At 32.5% G+C, this 19,314-nt stretch overlaps 2 protein-coding genes across 4 annotated transcripts in view; one reads left to right on the forward strand and one right to left on the reverse strand.

Moving 5' to 3' along the window:
• Positions 1 to 11,544, forward strand: part of LOC142220874 (V-type proton ATPase catalytic subunit A) — a 108,369-nt gene extending 96,825 nt beyond the window's left edge. Inside the window, exons 1-6 of one of the 3 annotated variants that reach the window (XM_075290255.1) lie at positions 6,852 to 6,983; positions 8,008 to 8,097; positions 9,212 to 9,909; positions 9,973 to 10,950; positions 11,026 to 11,289; positions 11,355 to 11,544. In XM_075290255.1, coding sequence (XP_075146370.1) covers positions 8,022 to 8,097; positions 9,212 to 9,909; positions 9,973 to 10,950; positions 11,026 to 11,118 — 1,845 coding nt within the window. In that variant the 5' untranslated portion in view covers positions 6,852 to 6,983; positions 8,008 to 8,021 and the 3' untranslated portion in view covers positions 11,119 to 11,289; positions 11,355 to 11,544. Of the gene's footprint in view, positions 1 to 6,851; positions 6,984 to 7,784; positions 7,928 to 8,007; positions 8,098 to 9,211; positions 9,910 to 9,972; positions 10,951 to 11,025; positions 11,290 to 11,354 lie in introns of those variants that run through there. The other 2 variants (XM_075290256.1, XM_075290257.1) reach the window with 2 other exon arrangements.
• LOC142220878 (uncharacterized) lies at positions 420 to 17,551 on the reverse strand. The gene is made up of 4 exons (XM_075290283.1): positions 16,904 to 17,551; positions 5,311 to 5,715; positions 4,424 to 5,249; positions 420 to 1,824 (listed from the first exon to the last, which is right to left on the reverse strand). The coding sequence occupies exons 1-4, from the start codon at positions 17,111 to 17,113 to the stop codon at positions 1,733 to 1,735; spliced, it is 1,533 nt and encodes a 510-aa protein (XP_075146398.1). The 5' UTR covers positions 17,114 to 17,551; the 3' UTR covers positions 420 to 1,732.
• Between the last annotated feature and the right edge of the window lie 1,763 nt (positions 17,552 to 19,314).

The following is a 19,314-nucleotide window of genomic DNA, read 5'->3' on the forward strand; positions in this document are numbered from 1 at the left end:
TAGGAATAAAATTTTGACAAAAGCGAGAGAATTTCGGAGTCCTTTCGTGACAGCCGAAACATGCATAAATCTGGTACACACTGGATTTTAGACAACAGTTGAAACTGTGGACCGGAAAAGTAGTCCAAAGACTAATATCAGCTGAAAAGTTGATGGAAACCGATTTTCGAATTCACATGTTGTGATCATCATCGAGGAGAAGGCTATGCTATGTTTCATTACCTATTCGACGCAGTATGGAGAAAAACAAGAAACTACTTGGTGCAGAAAAAAGTAAACTTTGGCTGGTAAACAACGGCGACTTTATTGAAAAGTTTTACATGAAATTCATTTCGAAAAATATCGATTCAGTTATCATAAATGCCGACATCCATTTCCTGTAGACTGGGGATTCCTTAATTGCAAAAATTAAAACCAGGTTATCTTAAAATGCTATTTATTGAATAATCCGAAAGCCAGGTTCGTAAAAACGTCGAATTAACAATCATTGTATGGCCTTTATTGACGAGACGACAGAATTGCTACACAACAACTGATACAGAGAGTTAAAACTAAAACATCAATATTTTATTTTACAAGTCATACTATATATTTCATATTATTCATTTTAAAATTGATTTCTTTTTGTTTAATACAAAATGAGAGGAAAAGAAAAGAAACAATACCTAATATGTAGATCTATAAAAACATAAAAATTAATATTGCTCTTAAAGATAATTTACATATGTATATGTAGTATAGTATGTATAAAAAATAAGATATTTTTTATGTGCCGACATACAAAGCAAAAAATAAAAAACACTGAGAAAAAAAAACAAAACATTTCAAAAATTAACACATACAGGCACACAGACAATTCCACAAAACAAAAACGCATTACTCAAAACAAAAACTGTATATTAAAAAAAGAACATTATAATCGGTTTCAACCTCTAGCACCTGTGACCGTATAGGGATCCATAGCCGATATTGTCGACAGAGTTTCATCTAAAACTTGTAAGTGGCACAAGTCATAGCATTATCATTTGGTAGTAGTTGCAATTTAGAAAAGATTTCCTTGAAATTAGATATCTTAGAAATATAATTGCACTGTGGATAGATACTAAACACCGTATCCTTGCAATATTAACACTGATTACTATAACAAAGAACATACATTACATACAGAGATATGCTTAAGACCGTAAGACTTTTGTGGTTTTTTGCATTCTTTTATTTCCATTTCGGTTTTATTTATTCTTGATTGAACTTTATTTTATTTTATAATCATTATTTTTAAATTTAGACATAAAAACTATTAATCCAGTTTATATAATAACTATATATATAAAGAATTAAATTGATTTGATATTATTTAGTTATTATACATTTTGAAAACAATGTACTGAAGCTTAGTGGGGTTGTTCTCAATGGTAGTAAAATGTTATCATAATTTCAGAATAAAATTATAAGTTTGGAAAGAAAAGAAAAAAAGAGTTAAAACTATTTGTTTGTTTTTAAAAGTGATTACTAAAACTAATAATTAAAAGACAAAATGCCAGGCGAAAGTTTGAAAACAATTGGAAAGGAGGACATAGTTGCAATTTTCTCTTTAAACTTATTGAATTTTATAAAAAGGGTTTAACTCTTTCTAATTAGAAAATGATATAGACATTAGATATTTGTTTGTATGTGGGCGTGGATGTGTTTGTGTGAATTAAAATGTTTAATTGTGGTTAGTAAAGCTTCCAAATTAATTGCACGTCTGCGGCGTCGTTGTAACGGAGGTGTTGTTGTCAGTAGCCGCTGTTGTTATTTGGGGAGAAGTTGCAATTTTTGGTTCACCTAAAAATAAAATAAAAATTAATAATGTAGAATTCATATATATGCAAAAAATTATAAAACAATTGTTCCCACTGGTTACCGCAGGTTTGGCTTACGTATGGTGTCTTGTGTTTGTTGCAGACAAAGCAAGGCAAAAAAATCCATTGTGATGCCACGAGTGGCGAATTTCTTTTTTATCAACGAGTACTGGTCGATTTTGCTGACAAGGAGCCCTATTTTTTAAAACGGCCGAAAAAAACTTTTGAAACCTTCATAAATGTTTTTAGCTAAAACTTGGATTGAAGCCATTGCCCTCTGTATGCTACACCCAACGAAATTTGTTTGTAGGGACAGCAGAAAAGTCTGCTAAAACAGCAGAAAGTCTGCTGAAAAAGGGACAGCAGTCACTATTTGCTGAAATAGCAAACATTTCCTGCTATTTTTTAAGCTCGATTACACTAAAACTTGTTTTATTTTGGATAAAACAAATAAAAATTTCAACTTAGGAGCTATCCTAACATAATTACAACAATATTTTATAAATATCAATAGTATTTGACCAAAAATCTGAATATTTATCGGATTGAGGCTAACAGCAAACGAAATGTTTGCTGATCGTATTTAGGAGCTTGTAAGTATATTACTGTGCAAAAATATACCAAAAACTACTTTTGGTTCTTAAATATGCTTTGGGGAAAAATTTATAACCTAAACATTTTATAAATTGTTGTTCATTAGGCCCTGAAGTACAAAAATATAACAGCAAACATCGACTGCTGGTTTTAGCAGACTTTTTTCTATGATTGTAGGGGAATGAGACCATTGTATCACAGTGACACTCTGCGAACTTAATAAGGTTTTTCTTTAAATTGGTAGGACGAGAAAGGGGGTCACCCCTGAGGTGGTAGGTTTTTCATTATAGACATTTGGACTTTTTATTTGCACACGGACAGTTGTACAGTCTTTGATCCCTAAAACGAATGTACCAAAATAGAAGAAGGCATGGGTGGACAATGTGAAGTTTGGTTCCTATCCACAGTTGTCACTCGTGCCAAAAATAATCTACCAAAATTTGAAGAAACTTGAAAAAATCAAAATTTTATTTCTATGGAAAATTTCCACAGTTGTCACTAATGCCAAAAATAATCCACCAAAATTTGAAGAAACTTGAAAAAAATCAAAATTTTATTTCTATGGAAAATTTCGGCAAAATTTGATTTCTATAGAAAATTTTGACAAAATTTTATTTCTATTCTAATTTTATCAAAATTTTATTTTTATAGAAAATTTTGTCAAAATTTTATTTCTTTAGAAAATTTTGGAAAAATTTTATTTCTTTAGAAAATTTTGTCAAAATTTTATTTCTTTAGAAAATGTTGTCAAAATTTTATTTCCATAGAAAATTTCGTCAAAATTTTATTTCTATAGAAAATTTTGTCAAAATTTTATTTCTATAAAAAATTTTGTAAAAATTTTATTTTTATAGAAAATTTTCTCAAAATTTTATTTCTATAGAAAACTTTCTCAAAATTTTATTTCTATAGACAATTTTGTCAAAATTTTATTTCTATAGAAAATTTTGTCAAAATTTTATTTCTATAGAAAATTTTTTAAAAATTTTATTTCTATAGAAAATTTTGTCAAAATTTTATTTCTATAGAAAATTTTGTGAAAATTTTATTTTTATAGAAAATTTTCTCAAAATTTTATTTCTATAGAAAATTTGTGAAGTACCTCTTAGTTGGAAAGGAATAACTTCAAGAATTTTACCGATCTACCAAACAGTAAGAAATCTACCATTTTTGTTATAATTCCACCAACTGTGGCAATCGTTTTCCTATCGCGTCACTCTTTTTCGTACCTTCCATCAAGGGATCAAAAATATCCGACTCCCATAGGGGGGTGAGATAAAACAAATAACAAAATGTCGGTCATTTGGAAAAAAGGTAAAGGTTGTCTATTGATTGTTTTGTATGGACAGAGCTGAGATATCTACCAAGTGGTGTGTCAAAAAACCTAATATGGATCGGAACCACACTGAAAGCCCTCTAAAATGGGTTGCAAAATGCTGTCAGCCTTTAAATTTTTAATTTTTGTTATGTGGTGGAACTTAGAGCACAACAGAAAACTGTATATCTGAATTTCAGTTCGTTTTGTATTTTGGTTGTGAACTTCCAACAGATAAAATTCTGCCATTTTAAACATAATTAACTTTTTTAAACAAAAATGTAATTTTTTATGGCGTTTTGAATATAAATGTACGGTGTGAAATTGAATGTCGTTCTCCAATGAAATTGTCTTAACATTCTCAGTTGTCAATTGCCGATTCATAATCGCAGATATAAGTGAGATATACCTAAAACATGGACAGATATTTTCCGAAGCTGGACGTTTTTAAAACGGATATTAAAATCTTGCAAATTTTCAATAAATGGAAGAAATCATTTAAATATTTGAATAATTTAGCAATACATTCAAATCTTACATCGACCAATATAGCACTGACAAAAAATCAACAATTATGTTTTTGTCTTTATGGCATTAATCGCTTATTGCATATTGGGGAGTAACTCAGCCTTGCTTAAAAATATGAAAGTACCTACGATTTCATTTTACTCACATAAATCATTTTCGCTATTTTTATTAGCTGCAGGTGTAGTTTCCTCCGCATTATTATTTACAATAGTTGGTGTCGGCGCAGATTCAACATTTTCAGCAGTTGAATTGCTAGTGGCTTCAGCAACGACAGCGGTATCAATAGAATTCTCTTTGATGACTTCTTCGTTAGCTTTACTTTCGGCGTTGCATGTTACTGCATTAGCTTCTGATACCTGTGATTTATTTTCCACTATTGTTACATCGTCCGACATTTTATCTACGACATCTTCGCTTGCTGAGCTGGAATCAACTTCCATTGGTTCAGGAGCGCTATTCTGTAAATCGACAACGGTAGATGATGGCTCAGAGTTATTCGATTGTACTGTCTCAGTAGTTGGTGCAATTGCTGCTGGTGCTTGTGACACAGTTTCCTTTTCAACATTTTCCACTAGTTCAACTTCATCGGATCCCATCGGGCTATCATCTGAATCGGATTGTAGGACGACAACATCTTCGGATTTCTTTGTATCTTCAGCGACAGCGGAAGCCTGACTTTGTGTCTCTTCTGGAACGGATGGCAAGGCTGCATCTGTGGAATCTTCATGCGGTGGTGTTACCTTTTCTTCTGATGGTGTCTCAACAACAGTTTCTTTGGTAGTATTCCCCTCCACTACCTTCTCCTCCGATTGATCAGCAGTTTCTGTATTTACAACAATTTTCTCTTCAACTTTTGTTTCAGATGTTTCCATGTTGTCATCTGCCGATTTTGAAGTTACTTCGGCATCGACCTTATCCTCCGATACCTTCTCTACAACATCCCCACTTGGTGTAGATTCTTCGGTTGTTTCCTGAATTGAAATAAATTTAATTGTAAAACTGAGTTATTCTATGCACTTGATAATGCCTCACCTTTTGGTCGTCCTTGTGTTCTGTGGAGGTTTCATTTTCTTCCTTGACTTCGTCTTTAGCGGCCGTCTTACCTTTAGCTTTAGCTGGTGTTTTCTTTTTACTTGGTGTAGCTTTGACTTCCTCATTTTCTTCATCATCCACCGCGTCCACGGAAATGTCCAATTTCCGTCCACGGCCGCGGCCTTTAGTAGGTGTTGATGTACCGCTAGCGGGTGAAGTACGAGCCTTTTTAGCTGGTGGTGGAGTAGCTGCTGCAGAAGCTCTTGTAGGTGTTCCTCTTGCGCTGGAACGTGTTCTACGACCTCCTTCTATTTCAAGACTTCCTCCCATATTTTTCACCAATTCTTCACTTTCTTTTTGAGCACGTTCAATGAATGACATACGTTTGGAAGGTGTTCGCTTGGCCTATTTATTAACAATTAACAACAAACCACATTAGGTATTTGATTTCAATGGACTTATTGTAGCAAAAACATAAAAAAAAATCTGAATATTATCACTATTTGAAGATAGAATCCAACAAGGAGAACCAAAAATGGGTGCTACCCAATATCATACTGTGATATATGACCACCACTAGAAATCAACAGGTTTTCATGCGTGTATAGGAATGAATCGCTGACCACTGTACGCTAAAAATTGTAATCAGAATATAGATTTGACAAAAATCGCCTTTTCACATTTTGAATTTTCATATGTAAACTTTGAGCGTTTTAAAATTTGAAATCTCTTTTTCCCAAATTTTGTATATTGATAGAATATGGTGTGTGCGGAGGAATCAATTCGAACCCGCATTCTTTATTATTTTTTTCGTTGTTTTCAAAGATTTATGATTGTTTGTGATTTCCGCAATTTTGACCTTCAAACGGTCCAATGATACTATGTGGCATTCACTGTATATGATCCTTCCTTTTTCAAAATTAATCCGTGCGCTTCTGCAAGTACAGATATCATAATCTGTTTCATTTTGATCTGCTTTGGATACACTTTATTACAATCTATTGAATTTAGATTAGACTTCAAAGTTAAATATGGGTCCATTTCCCATTTATTGCCACTTGTCGACACCCCAAACCTCGGCTTAATGACGCTTGTGTATTTTTAAAAACACTGCTCCGGATCAACCCGAATCAGTTTTTGGATCAAACCCACAATGTATTGACATTTCCCATAACCCACTATTCGTGAATGATATAAGTGCATTTGATATCTTTACATATTTGCTATAGTCTTTAAGGGGGTCCTCTTCACATGAAAGGTTTTCAAAAAGGTTTTCTATGTATAACGGATCCATGAAGAAAATGAAAAAAATGTATGGCAACGCCATCATATTCATCATAAACCACCACCACTTTCTGCAATTCACCACACACAAACAACAAAAGTTATAATTGATTTTTCTCCCACTTTTATGACAAATACACGAATTTTCGCGCATCGCACATTGGTGCGCAATGTATGGATTCCCCAAAACAAGAGAAACACACAGACAAACCTATATAATATCATGTCTGTCATTCTTGGTATGTACTCAGAGAAAATAGATTCACTTCACAAGGCAGGTTAGAATCAAAGAAATGCGACTATCGAAAATTTTCATTTGAGAAAATCAATTCGTAGCGAGCGAAACGAGCATAAGAATAGTAGGACAAAACTGTAGAAAAAATAAAAATGTAAGTAAAATACCAAAGAAATAATAATATTAAAAAAATATTGTGGAAAACACAATGGAAACATCACAATAAGAGAAAAACAGAAATATTTTCAATCCTTCTCCGCGTTGGGTCGATATTCTTTTGGGGGAAATGTAAAAAATTGTCAATTTTTCTACTTTTTTTACTTAGAAAACTTTTCATCATGAGTGAAAACACACAACCTAAAGTAGAGAGAGAATCTCATTTCTACAGTTTTCTTTTTAATTATTTGGAAAAATAAAATATACATTTTCGATGTTGTTGCAATTTTCTTTTTGCCTTTGGTTAATTTTTTTTTTTTGCTTTTTATCTTTGCCAAGCGGTCCCCACAAAAAAATAATATACAATCTAAATTTGCAATGTTTCCATGAATTTTAAGGGGGTTATTTTCCTTATATCTCATGCCAAAAAATCCTTTCAACTTTTGAGTGGAGGTTTGTTCAGCAGTATAGATTTTTTTTACTCAAAATGACCCTCAACAAACAAATATTGAGGGACAGAACTCGTGGTGAATTAGAGTACAATTGTTGTTCTCAGGACATTGTTTCGGCAAAAAGATTTCATAATAATCTTGATAAGCAAAAAATAAAATATAGCAAAATCAGTCTTTAAATTTGGGGAAATTTAGTTTTCTTGGATTAAATTGGAAATTTTAAATATTACAAAATTAAGTGATTTAATATAAAAAAGTTAAAGAGTTAAAAAGGAAAAAACTTGGATAGATATGATTTATATCATACATGGACATGGATATTCCTATTGAAAATATAAAGAATTAAAAAAGGAAACATTGGATAGATATGATTTATATCATACATGGACTTGGATATTCCTATTGAAAATATAAAGAATTAAAAAAGGAAACATTTCCCATTTTTGTTAAATCACCTAAGAGCGTTAATGAGCATATCATCTTAACAGAGGTTGAGAAATATCTTCAAATTAAATTCTGATATTTACTATGAGTATTCTAATTATTATTATTATTTTTTTTTTATTTCAGCACATCCTGCCAATATGTCTTTATTAAAACGATTCGCAGATGAGGAGCGCGAGTCCAAATATGGTCGCGTATTTGCAGTATCCGGACCTGGTAAGAATATATCTTAATAAAAAAAATAATGTATTTGGCATTTATTACACTGGTTCTACGAAAAAGAAATTAGTTCTCAAAGAGAAAATTAAAAAAGCTACAACAAGCAATAATGAAAGGACTAAAACACTTATGAAATAATATCCCAAAAAAAGAAAAGTAATGTCCCAAAAAGTTAAATATACCGATAAAAAGTGAAATAACACATTAAAGTTATTTGTAATTTTTCTCTAATGAAGAATTATATATATTTTTTTTTGACAATGTGAAGCCAACACTTTATAAAAAAATTAATTTTTTTCTTCCGATAAAAAAAATGAAATAACACCTTAAAGTTATATGTAATTTTTCTCTAATGAAGAATTATAATTTTTTTAATAATGTAAGGCCAACACTTTATAAAAAAAATAACTAATTTTTTCTTCGATTAAATAATTGTTTTGCAATTTTATAAGAATGAATATGATTTAGTACTTCCGATTATAATTTATTGTTGAAATTTTCTTTGGATTGGTGTAAACTTTAATACTTCAACATTTTCGTTTAGTTGGAACTATTTTTTTTTATTAAAATTTTTATTAGAATATTTCATTTAAATTTTTAATTACAAGCTTGAAATTTTCTTTGCCAATTTAAAAATTTGATTTGGTTAAACATTAATTTTATCAGTCCTTTTTAATTGATTATGTTCTCAAAAAAAATATATTAATATTTTTTCTCTGCATAGAAGATATTCTTAAAGCATTCCGAAAAATCACACTTTTCTGGGTATTAGGTAATCTTTCATTTTCTCATTGGGGGGAAGATTTCATTGTGGGAAAGATTTCATTAGAAAGTAATAATAAACAAAAACAAATACAATATCTTAGGGCGTTTTCGTTTCGCAAAAAATATGTTGCCCTGGTGTTACACTACTTTTTTCCTCATGGTATTTTCCCTCAAATTAAAGTGTCATTCCAAAGTTATTGTTAATTCATAATGTTGTAAGGGATACAGGATCCAAAATCTATTACAATGTCCTTCATATTTGGCAATCAATTTCGAGAATGTTGCACAATTTTCTCCAATCGAAATCGCCATTAATAATATTAAATATCCCCTTATTATTTTTTAGTTGTCACTGCTGAATGCATGTCTGGATCTGCTATGTACGAATTGGTTCGTGTAGGCTACTACGAATTGGTAGGCGAAATTATTCGTCTAGAAGGTGATATGGCTACAATTCAGGTTTACGAAGAAACTTCCGGTGTTACCGTTGGTGATCCTGTTTTACGTACTGGCAAACCCTTATCCGTGGAATTGGGTCCCGGCATTATGGGCAGTATTTTTGATGGTATCCAGAGACCTTTGCGAGATATTGGGGAAATGACAAGTTCGATTTATATACCAAAGGGTGTTAATGTACATTCTCTCTCACGTTCTATTGCCTGGGAATTTAGTCCCACAAATGTGAAAGTTGGCTCTCATATCACCGGAGGTGATTTATATGGTGTAGTTGTGGAGAATACTTTGGTGAAACATCGAATGCTTGTTAGTCCCCGGTCGAAGGGTACCGTACGTTATATAGCACCACCTGGTAATTATACCATGGAAGATGTGGTCTTGGAAACGGAATTCGATGGTGAAGTAACAAAACACACTATGTTACAAGTGTGGCCAGTGAGACAACCACGTCCTGTTATTGAGAAATTGCCAGCAAATCATCCTCTATTTACGGGTCAACGTGTTTTGGATTCATTGTTTCCATGTGTTCAGGGAGGAACTACTGCTATTCCAGGAGCTTTTGGTTGTGGCAAAACTGTTATCTCGCAAGTAAGTATAAGATTGAAAAAATGCTTCCAAGGCAAAGGTTTTAGACACCATTTCTTTTCCTAGGCCCTATCCAAATACTCCAATTCGGATGTCATCATCTATGTGGGTTGCGGTGAACGTGGTAATGAAATGTCTGAAGTATTAAGAGATTTCCCAGAGCTTACGTGTGAAATTGATGGTGTTGTGGAATCTATTATGAAACGTACCGCTTTGGTAGCTAACACCTCTAACATGCCTGTAGCTGCTCGTGAAGCCTCCATTTACACTGGCATCACTCTCTCCGAATATTTCCGTGATATGGGTTATAATGTGGCTATGATGGCCGATTCAACATCTCGTTGGGCCGAAGCTTTGCGTGAAATCTCAGGTCGTTTGGCGGAAATGCCTGCTGACTCTGGTTATCCAGCCTATTTGGGTGCCCGTTTGGCCACATTCTATGAACGTGCTGGTCGTGTTCGTTGCTTGGGCAATCCAGAACGTGAAGGCTCTGTATCGATTGTAGGTGCAGTCTCACCACCCGGTGGTGATTTCTCAGATCCCGTTACCTCAGCTACTTTGGGTATTGTTCAAGTATTCTGGGGTCTCGATAAGAAATTAGCTCAACGTAAACATTTCCCTTCAATCAATTGGTTGATCTCCTACTCCAAATATATGCGGGCTTTGGATGAATACTATGATAAAAACTTCCCTGAATTTGTACCATTACGAACAAAGGTCAAGGAGATCTTACAAGAGGAAGAAGATCTATCGGAAATTGTACAACTTGTGGGTAAAGCTTCATTAGCTGAAACGGATAAGATTACACTGGAAGTTGCCAAAATCTTGAAGGATGACTTCTTACAGCAAAACTCCTATTCACCCTATGATCGTGTATGTCCCTTCTACAAAACTGTGGGTATGTTAAGAAATATGATTGCTTTCTACGAAATGGCCAGACATTCGGTGGAATCAACAGCACAATCAGACAATAAAGTGACATGGACTACCATACGTGAATCAATGGGCAATATAATGTATCAATTGTCCTCAATGAAGTTCAAGGTAAGATTGGTAGCAATACTTTAAAAAAAAAGAAAAACAAATTTCAAATATTTTTCTCCAATTTAATTTTCTTAGGATCCCGTTAAGGATGGCGAAGCCAAAATAAAGGCTGATTTCGAGCAGTTACATGAAGATATGCAACAGGCTTTTAGAAACCTTGAAGATTAAACAACCCACCCCACATACATAAATATTACTTAGAAACCAATTTTAACGACAAAATAATTAACTATACTGAGGTGTGGTACTTAACGAAAAATCGAAAGAAAAAAATATCTTCACTAAAAAAACAAAAGAAACCTGTAACAATAATTGTAGTTAAATCGAAAACATATAAAGGTTAGTTGGTTTAATTTCTCTATTTACTTCTAAAATAACCACACATACATTCCATTCTTTTACAGATCATCTATGAAAAATCCACTATATTCTATTATATACATACATATATTTGATTTAGCTAATAAAAACAAACTAAAGTAAAATAACCAAATCCACAAATGGAAAAAAAGTTATCTGTTCACAACAAAACCCATGTATCTTTCAACAAGAAACAAAAACAAACTATACAAAATAAATCTTTAAAGTGTTATACGTGTTATTGTTTTTATTGTATATTCTATTGAGTAATAAACTTATAAAATTTATTGTCTCTCATATGTATAATTCATAAAATAAAATCTACCACTATTCCATTAATATAAATACAAACTCCTTACATTAAGCTAGTCAGTCAAGTGGAAAATAGGGTAACAGCAACAAAATAATAGACAACAAATATCCAGAGAATACATACTACCATAAAAAACACCTGTAGCTTCAATTCAATATCTATGAACGCATACAATAAATGTTATTAAGCAATAACTTGTATGTTATGCTATATTACCATTGTCTTTCCATAGATATACAACTCCATTACAGAGAAACTAAAAACTGGCAAATACAAGAGTTCCCGAAAAATATGAGAAATGGGAAAAATATGAACTACTATTGGAGACTGTAACCTTAATCAAATAGTCCAATTTTTACCTTTTCTAGATTTGGAAAATTCCGATTTCATTTTATACGTCTGTAATAAGCAACAGATATACTTTCAGTATAACAAAAAAATGTAATATATATATTGGCATTTTGGTTTTCAGTAAAGTTAAAACATAGCCAACAAGTGGCGAATGTAAACAAAGGGAAACTGCAATGTTTGCTTCGAAATATTAGAAAATATGCAACGATTCAAAGGAATTATTACCTATAGTGTTTTCTTTTCCGGGACTTTTTCCATTCCTTGGAAAGCGGGGATTTGTTTCAAATTTCCCGTGATCCCGGTCAAAGGCGAACTTGCTTCGATATGGCATATATTTAGACATTTGAATAAATTATAAATCGCCCAAAGCTACGGTTATAAGGCGCTGTCTGGATAACTAACAATGATATTATGTATATTTTACTAAAATATTTTGTAATAACAAAATACAAAAAGCTTGTACAATGGTCACAATGGACAGTCTCTTCGATATAGTGGGAATTTTTTGTAACATTAAAAAGTGTATGGAAATGAAAGAAACTTATTTCGATGTCACCATCGTAAAACAGAGTCAATATATGCCATTATATGCACATGTTCGGCCAATATTCCCAGAAGGAATACATAATTTCAAATATAGGAATTAAGGTAAATATTATAATAAAAGTTGTCATTTAATATTTCATAAACACATCCTTGCAATAATTATGAAAATATTTTGAAATTATGCAATTGCAAAAGTAGTTATATAAGGTAAAATGACCCATGGTTTATAAAGTTTTACTTAGTCTACCAGTCTATGGGAATGCCGGTTTGCAGAAATATGACGATAACAAATTAGGAAGAGCAACCTTCTTTTAACCAATTGATAGGCCGTTAGAACTTGGGATAGAAACCACGACTATATAGTCGGACAAGGAAACTATTGGTACCAAAGTAATTTGTTTACTTAAATCTTTTCATTTCATAATTTATTTTTTCTAAACAAATATACCAAACAACAATTAAATTATATATTCTTCTCTACTTAGGCTAAAATATACCCCATACACATGAGACTCAAAATCTACTCAAAATGGAAGTCCCTTATTTATAAAGAAAATGACAGTTGAACATTGTTAAAGTAGATGTTTGAAGTAATGAGAATGATGATTTACCAAATGCTACTAAAAATAATGTTTTTGCAGTATTTACCCCATTTTATATAAAATACTGCAAAGAACCGGTTTCCCGAGAATTCCCGCACTTAATTCCCGGGAAAGCGGGAGTGAAAAAATAGCGAATTTCCGGGACCGGGATCCCGGCAAAAAACCCTAATTACCTATCATCAATTATGAGGACCATTTTTTGGACACTTTTCTGGCTGTCATTTTAAATCAATTTCAACATTTTATATTTTGTATAAAATAATTTTATTTCATTCACTATTTCAATCATTGGCCCTTAGGAGGTGAAAGCTACAATGCTTTGTTAATAAACCTCAAAATGAAAAAATAAATTTAAAAAATAAGGACACAGATTTTTCAATACAAGTATATATAATCATATTTTGAAGTAATATACCACATGATTTTTGCCTCCCTCTGGCAAACACCAAGCCAAAAAACCCTAGCTCTGACAATCAAAGTTCTTGTCTTGAAATATCATCTAAAGACTATCAAAAAAAAAAACTTTCAAGTCTATTTCCGGAATTTTAAAATTTTGTAAAATCGATTTTCGTATTTTCCTTCCAGCATGGGATAATAATAAAACCCACGCAATGTAATACATATATGCCCATACGTGTCAGCCATAAAATTCACTGATTACCATAAAGGGAAATTTTTAAAATGAAAGATGTCGTCTACGCGTACTCTCGAAGTCAATAACCATATATTTCCAATACATCCCGCTATAAACTCAAGGTGAACTATTTGATTATATTCGTTAAAGGTTAATTATTTCGTTCTGGCCAACATTAAAAGTCGATTTATTCCTCCGCGTGTTAACTTGGAAACCTTTCATCCCGAAATACTTGTACAGAAGCTATGCCAAATTGTTCCATTTAATTATTTTTCCATCAAATTATTAAAACAATACAATGGGTCCAATGTGTCCTTACTGTCACTAAAATAAATATTAAATTACTTTCTATATTTGAGGGTCCTTTCTTCAATTTATGTCTCAAATATTCTTTAATATATGTCTAAATTACCTTTATATTACTATATGAATAGGTGTAACATAAACTCATTACAGAAAACCCATAAACTCATTACAGAAAACCCAACGAAAGCCTGCAGTCGTGCAAAACGACAGTAACGAAAAGTTGTGACCGAATCCAAAATTTGAGAATTTGCTGTATTCGGCAGTATTCTTTTTGTCGGGTTGTGCTAAATGTTACTGATGGCAAAGTATATTTTTATTTCTTAACTGTCTTTTAAATTGTTAAGTTGGCTTACATGGAGTATATGCTCAGTCTTACCGTTATGCCACTTTAGTGGCAAATCTGCCACTTTCTACAAAAGGTGTTACTTTTGTGTCACTTTTTTGTTGTGCAACTAAATGTGATATTTTCATTTACTTGTGCCACCTTTTCGCCATACTGTGCCACATTTTTAGTTACGTTTATGTATACTGTACATTTTATACAGTTTCATCACAAATACCGTCAAGATTACGCATATGATCGGTGTTTTAATAAATAGTCAAGTTTTCCAGTCGAATACAAAATTTGGGAACAATTTTCCCCTTTGCGTCATAATGTTCTCAGCGGACTATGGTTCCGCCTAAAAGTATGCAACGAAATTTTTCCTTCTTTAAGGTGGGTACTAAGTTCGAGTTTAGCCGCTATAATCAAAACTAAATTAATAAAAAGTATAACATTATTCCTCTTTGATGCATTTTTTTATTATAACTTGATGGGAAATAGCCGAAAGTAACTTTTCATAATATTTATATACTTTAAAATAGATTATTAGAGAAAAGTAATCGTCAAAAAAATTGCGATTTTAGCGGCTAAACTCGAACCTTTATATTAAATTTCAAGGAATAGATAAAATGATTATTAGGTTTGTGAGAATCTGAGTTAAAATATTACTTCAAAATTGTATATAAAACAGTGCCAATTTTTGTGCCACTATTTTGAAATGAATGTGTCACCTTTTATTGCAAAATTCACTTTTCAGAGATTCTCAACGGTAATGCTGTCTATGTTAGATATAAGCCTCTTTAGTTCTTGATCGTTTTATATAGACCAGCGGATGAAATTTGAAATTTGGCTATATAGGCAGCCAAATTTCAATCGTATGAAATTTATTCCTACATGAATCTCCAGAAGTAAAATTTGGTGTTCGGTTTATATGGGAGCCATATATAATTATGGGCAGATATGGGCCAATTTTTGTATGGTTGTCAGAATTTTGAACCGGATCGAAAGAAATTTGCTTTTCCACGAGGTTCCAAAAGTCAAATCTTAGGTTCAGTTTGTATAGGGTTTATACATAAAAGTGGTCCGATATCCCCCATTTGCAATATTGTCAAACCTACATCAATTAAAAATACTCGTCCCAAGATTCAAGGCGATAGATTGTGTTTTGAATTGGAAGTTAGCGCGATTTCAACAGAACACATACATACATATGGAAAAGAAGTTTATCGAAGGAATTTTTTTTGGTAAAAGTAGTTTCTTGAAATTTTCTTTATTTTTTGTATATGGGGGATATTCTTTATCAAACTGACTGACAAAGTTAGTGTACCCTTTGGTGATGGGTATACAATATGTTCAGCATGTAATCGGTTAAATTTCGATATATTCGGCATGTAAGCCACATGTGATTTTATTTTATTTTGGTTTTCTTTTTGGTTTGTGCATGGCATTTTATTTATAGACTAAATTGTTTGTAAATAATTTTTACTGTATAAAATTTCTGCTCCACATGGACTACAAATATCCCGTACACATTTTATTGAATCTGGCACCTCTTCTTTACTGCTTGTCAAATTCGAAATAACGGCAACGCTGCTCAACAACTAAATAAAAACAAAACGGCAAAGTACAGCAAACACAAAACACAACGTAGAAGAAAAGGAACGAATGAAAAAAAGAGGAAACCGAACAAAACAACTAAAAACAAATAAATTTCAAAGTGGACCGGCTGATAACAACGACACAAACTAATCGAACTAGAAATGTATGTAAATATGTACAGATGAATAATGTACATGCAAACTCAACATACACGTTCCTTTTCTAATAACCACGCAACTATAAAATAAAACTACAGTCGCGGGTGATGTGGTGGTGTCGGTCGGTGGGTGCCACTAATAGATGCGAGCGAGAATGTGCCTGTACTACTTGCTTAATTCACACATGTGTATGATGGGGATACCTGTATTAGTAAGACCACAAGCAAAGATGTAAATTGTAATACAAGTAGACAAAAACTAAACCAGCAACATAATCAACAGTATAACTGTGGCCAATTAAAACGACGACTAATATCATGCCGTCAAGACCACCAAGCTATGCTTTCTTAGCTTTTTTCTAATTATTAGCATTTCCTATAAAGAGAAATGCAGTAGATATGCAAAGATGTGAAAAAATGGCATGCTTCCATTTCCAGACTGTTCCATCTTCAGAAACCAAAAACACGCGGGAATAACTCTGTATGTCAATAACAGAGCCCCTCTCATACTTCATGAGAACTTTGCGATTTGTTAATCTCTCATATTGTTCTTTTTTTACATATATATTTTAATCGGTATACAATCACAAAATAAAAAAAAAAAAAAAAACAAGTAACACGACTATGTATGACGACTACGGCAAAACGAGGTAAGCTTTAGCTTTATCGCGCAACCTTGTTAATTGGACAATACGAATCTTCGTCATTCGTTGACCGTATATTTCGAAAAGACAAAAAAAAAACAAACAATATAATTACTTACGGGAGTCTTTTTGTTCTCCGCAACTGGTGATGATGACTCTTCAGCCGGTTTTGGCATTGATGAAGATTCCCCGTCAGCAATGTTGGTAGTTGCTTCATTTTGAGCGGGACAATCAACTTCAACGTTTTTCGTAACCTCTGTTGGCTGCGCTGCCTCATTCGATTGCGCGCTATTTTGTTGTTCACCAATATTTTCAACAACTTCGGACATGTTTCAACCTTTCTTATTGAATTTCAATACGTTGTGTAAATGTTTAGCTATTGCGAAAGCAAAAATTTAATTTGTTCAAACAATAAACACGAAAGAAGATATTTTCACTTAGAATTGCCACAGCGCAGCACTCTCCTCTTTCTGGTATTCACACGAAAAAACGTAGGTTGCTTTGCTGGTATTGAAACTTCCACTTATACACGAACACAACAACTACAGGCACACAATTTTTTCCTACTTTTTTGGTTTTCTCGTTCCTATTTCGCAAGTAGCTTTTTGATATTTCAATCTCTTTGTTTATGTGGTTTTATTAATATCTTGATAATAAATTTTGTAGGAAAATATAAATAAACCAGCAAAAATTCGTGTAATATTTGTGTAATTTCACCAACGTAACTAACGCCGAACGTCGGTTTGTCACAACGAGAGTATGGTGAATGCTGTATGTGTTGGCCGTGGTGTAAAACAGAGAGCAGACTTTAAGTGCATTTCAGGAGTACAACTTTTAGTACCCTCTCCTTCAATAAAATATATAAGAGAAATATACAAAAGAATTTGAAATAATATCTAGGTGAATATGCTTCTTAGCAATGTATTAATGGTCTGAAGCTCAAAACTACACAAAAAATTAATAATAGTTATATTTTACCAAAGTCATTGGTATTACTTCATTTGCACAACCAAAATTAAAAAGTACTTTCCATCATTGGTGGTGACAAATGATTTTTTCAAACAAAAGAGTTGTATTTACGTAATATAGTTGTATTCAATTAGCCAATGCGCGCGACCGGACTCCCTAATTCAATGTTAATACGTCGTTCACATATAATTTTATTCGTATAATCATGTGTCGAGATAAATTCCGAATTTTGGCAATACCAATTTATGTTCTATTAAATTAGGAGCAATAAAATGCCATAAATATTGACACTAGCAAGAATTTATTTATTTTCTGAACAATTTATTATAATTATTTTCTCCCTGTCAGCATTTCAAAGTTCCATTTCATCCTCATCGCTACCACAGACTCGTAAGTGACACTGCAACAATCGCCAGCTGTGATGGGGGAAGCGTATGAAATGATGTACAGTAAGTATTTTGACATCACTATTGTTACAAGAGCCATTTTATATTTTGTGAAACACCAAGCGCAACTACCCTGCAAACATTTTTTGAATTTGGGGGCGCTTCTGAGAATCCCACTAAGAGCCCCTTCAAACAATCAGAAAAAGTGAATTTTAACATAAGGGCTGTTTTCTTTTAGCACTGGATACCCTAAGCCGTGAAGGACTAAAAGAAAACAGAGTACTCGTTTATCCAGGACATCTCCAAAAATATGCAACACTGTCATCAGCTGTTTAAAAACAATCACAGAAAAGAAGTGAATTCTTGCATTTTTAATGTATGAAATGCTCCAATTAGTAATAAATATTTACTGCTGCGATTATTTATGACACTATACCACTTTGAATTACATGTTTTTCCATAAATTAGTCACAATAAAGTGCTATTGTGAATCGATGAAGCGTCACTTTATCAAAACACAATCTGACAAGATCGGCGCGACTTGCACTGATGAGATGTTCTGGATAGAACACCAGTGCAACGATGTTCTGGATAGCCCATATAAATGTTGTATCCAGTGCAAAAAGAAAACACCCCTATAGTTGTAAAAGAATCATTGTGGTCAAGTAAAACACGATTGTTTAGATGTTTATTAATTTTATTAAACATTTATAAATTCTCATAAATATAACATTTATACAACTATCACATCACAGTTAACATATTTTTATTCATTAATAAAAGATTGATGTTGAGTTACATGTTGTAGCGTCTATCAGCCAGCGCTTTTATCCCCAATGGAGGCAGCGTGTCTGGAAAAATATTTGAAAAACTATCAGTTTATTTGATAACTCTTGCCTACTGTGGACGTGTTTTTTTTCTGTCTCCGCAAAGTTATTGATATAAACCGGACATCCGTATCTTTTTCTTTTACTGATTATCGCAAAATTGGAAAGGAGTTTTAAGCCAATCCACTGTTCTGTTCGGGTCAATCATTGTTTTGTTTTCTACACAAAGATCAACAGGAAAATTTTTCAAATAAGATTTATTCACTGCAAAACCAAAAATTATTTTGCTTGCTTGTTTGTATCACACATACATTGGCAAAGATTATCACTCAAGATCAAAATGAGTTT

The sequence above is a fragment of the Haematobia irritans genome, chromosome 1 (assembly GCF_050003625.1).
Source record: "Haematobia irritans isolate KBUSLIRL chromosome 1, ASM5000362v1, whole genome shotgun sequence".
Taxonomy (NCBI): Eukaryota; Metazoa; Arthropoda; class Insecta; order Diptera; family Muscidae; genus Haematobia; species Haematobia irritans.

Coding starts and splice junctions, on each gene's coding strand:
- LOC142220878 (XM_075290283.1), bottom strand. CDS start 17,113: ATGTCCGAAGTTGTTGAAAATATTGGTGAACAACAAAATAGCGCGCAA. Junction 5,716..16,903: donor CGGAGAACAAAAAGACTCCC/GTAAGTAATTAT, acceptor GTTAATAAATAG/GCCAAGCGAACACCTTCCAA. Junction 1,825..4,423: donor AAATAGCGAAAATGATTTAT/GTGAGTAAAATG, acceptor TTTTATTTTTAG/GTGAACCAAAAATTGCAACT.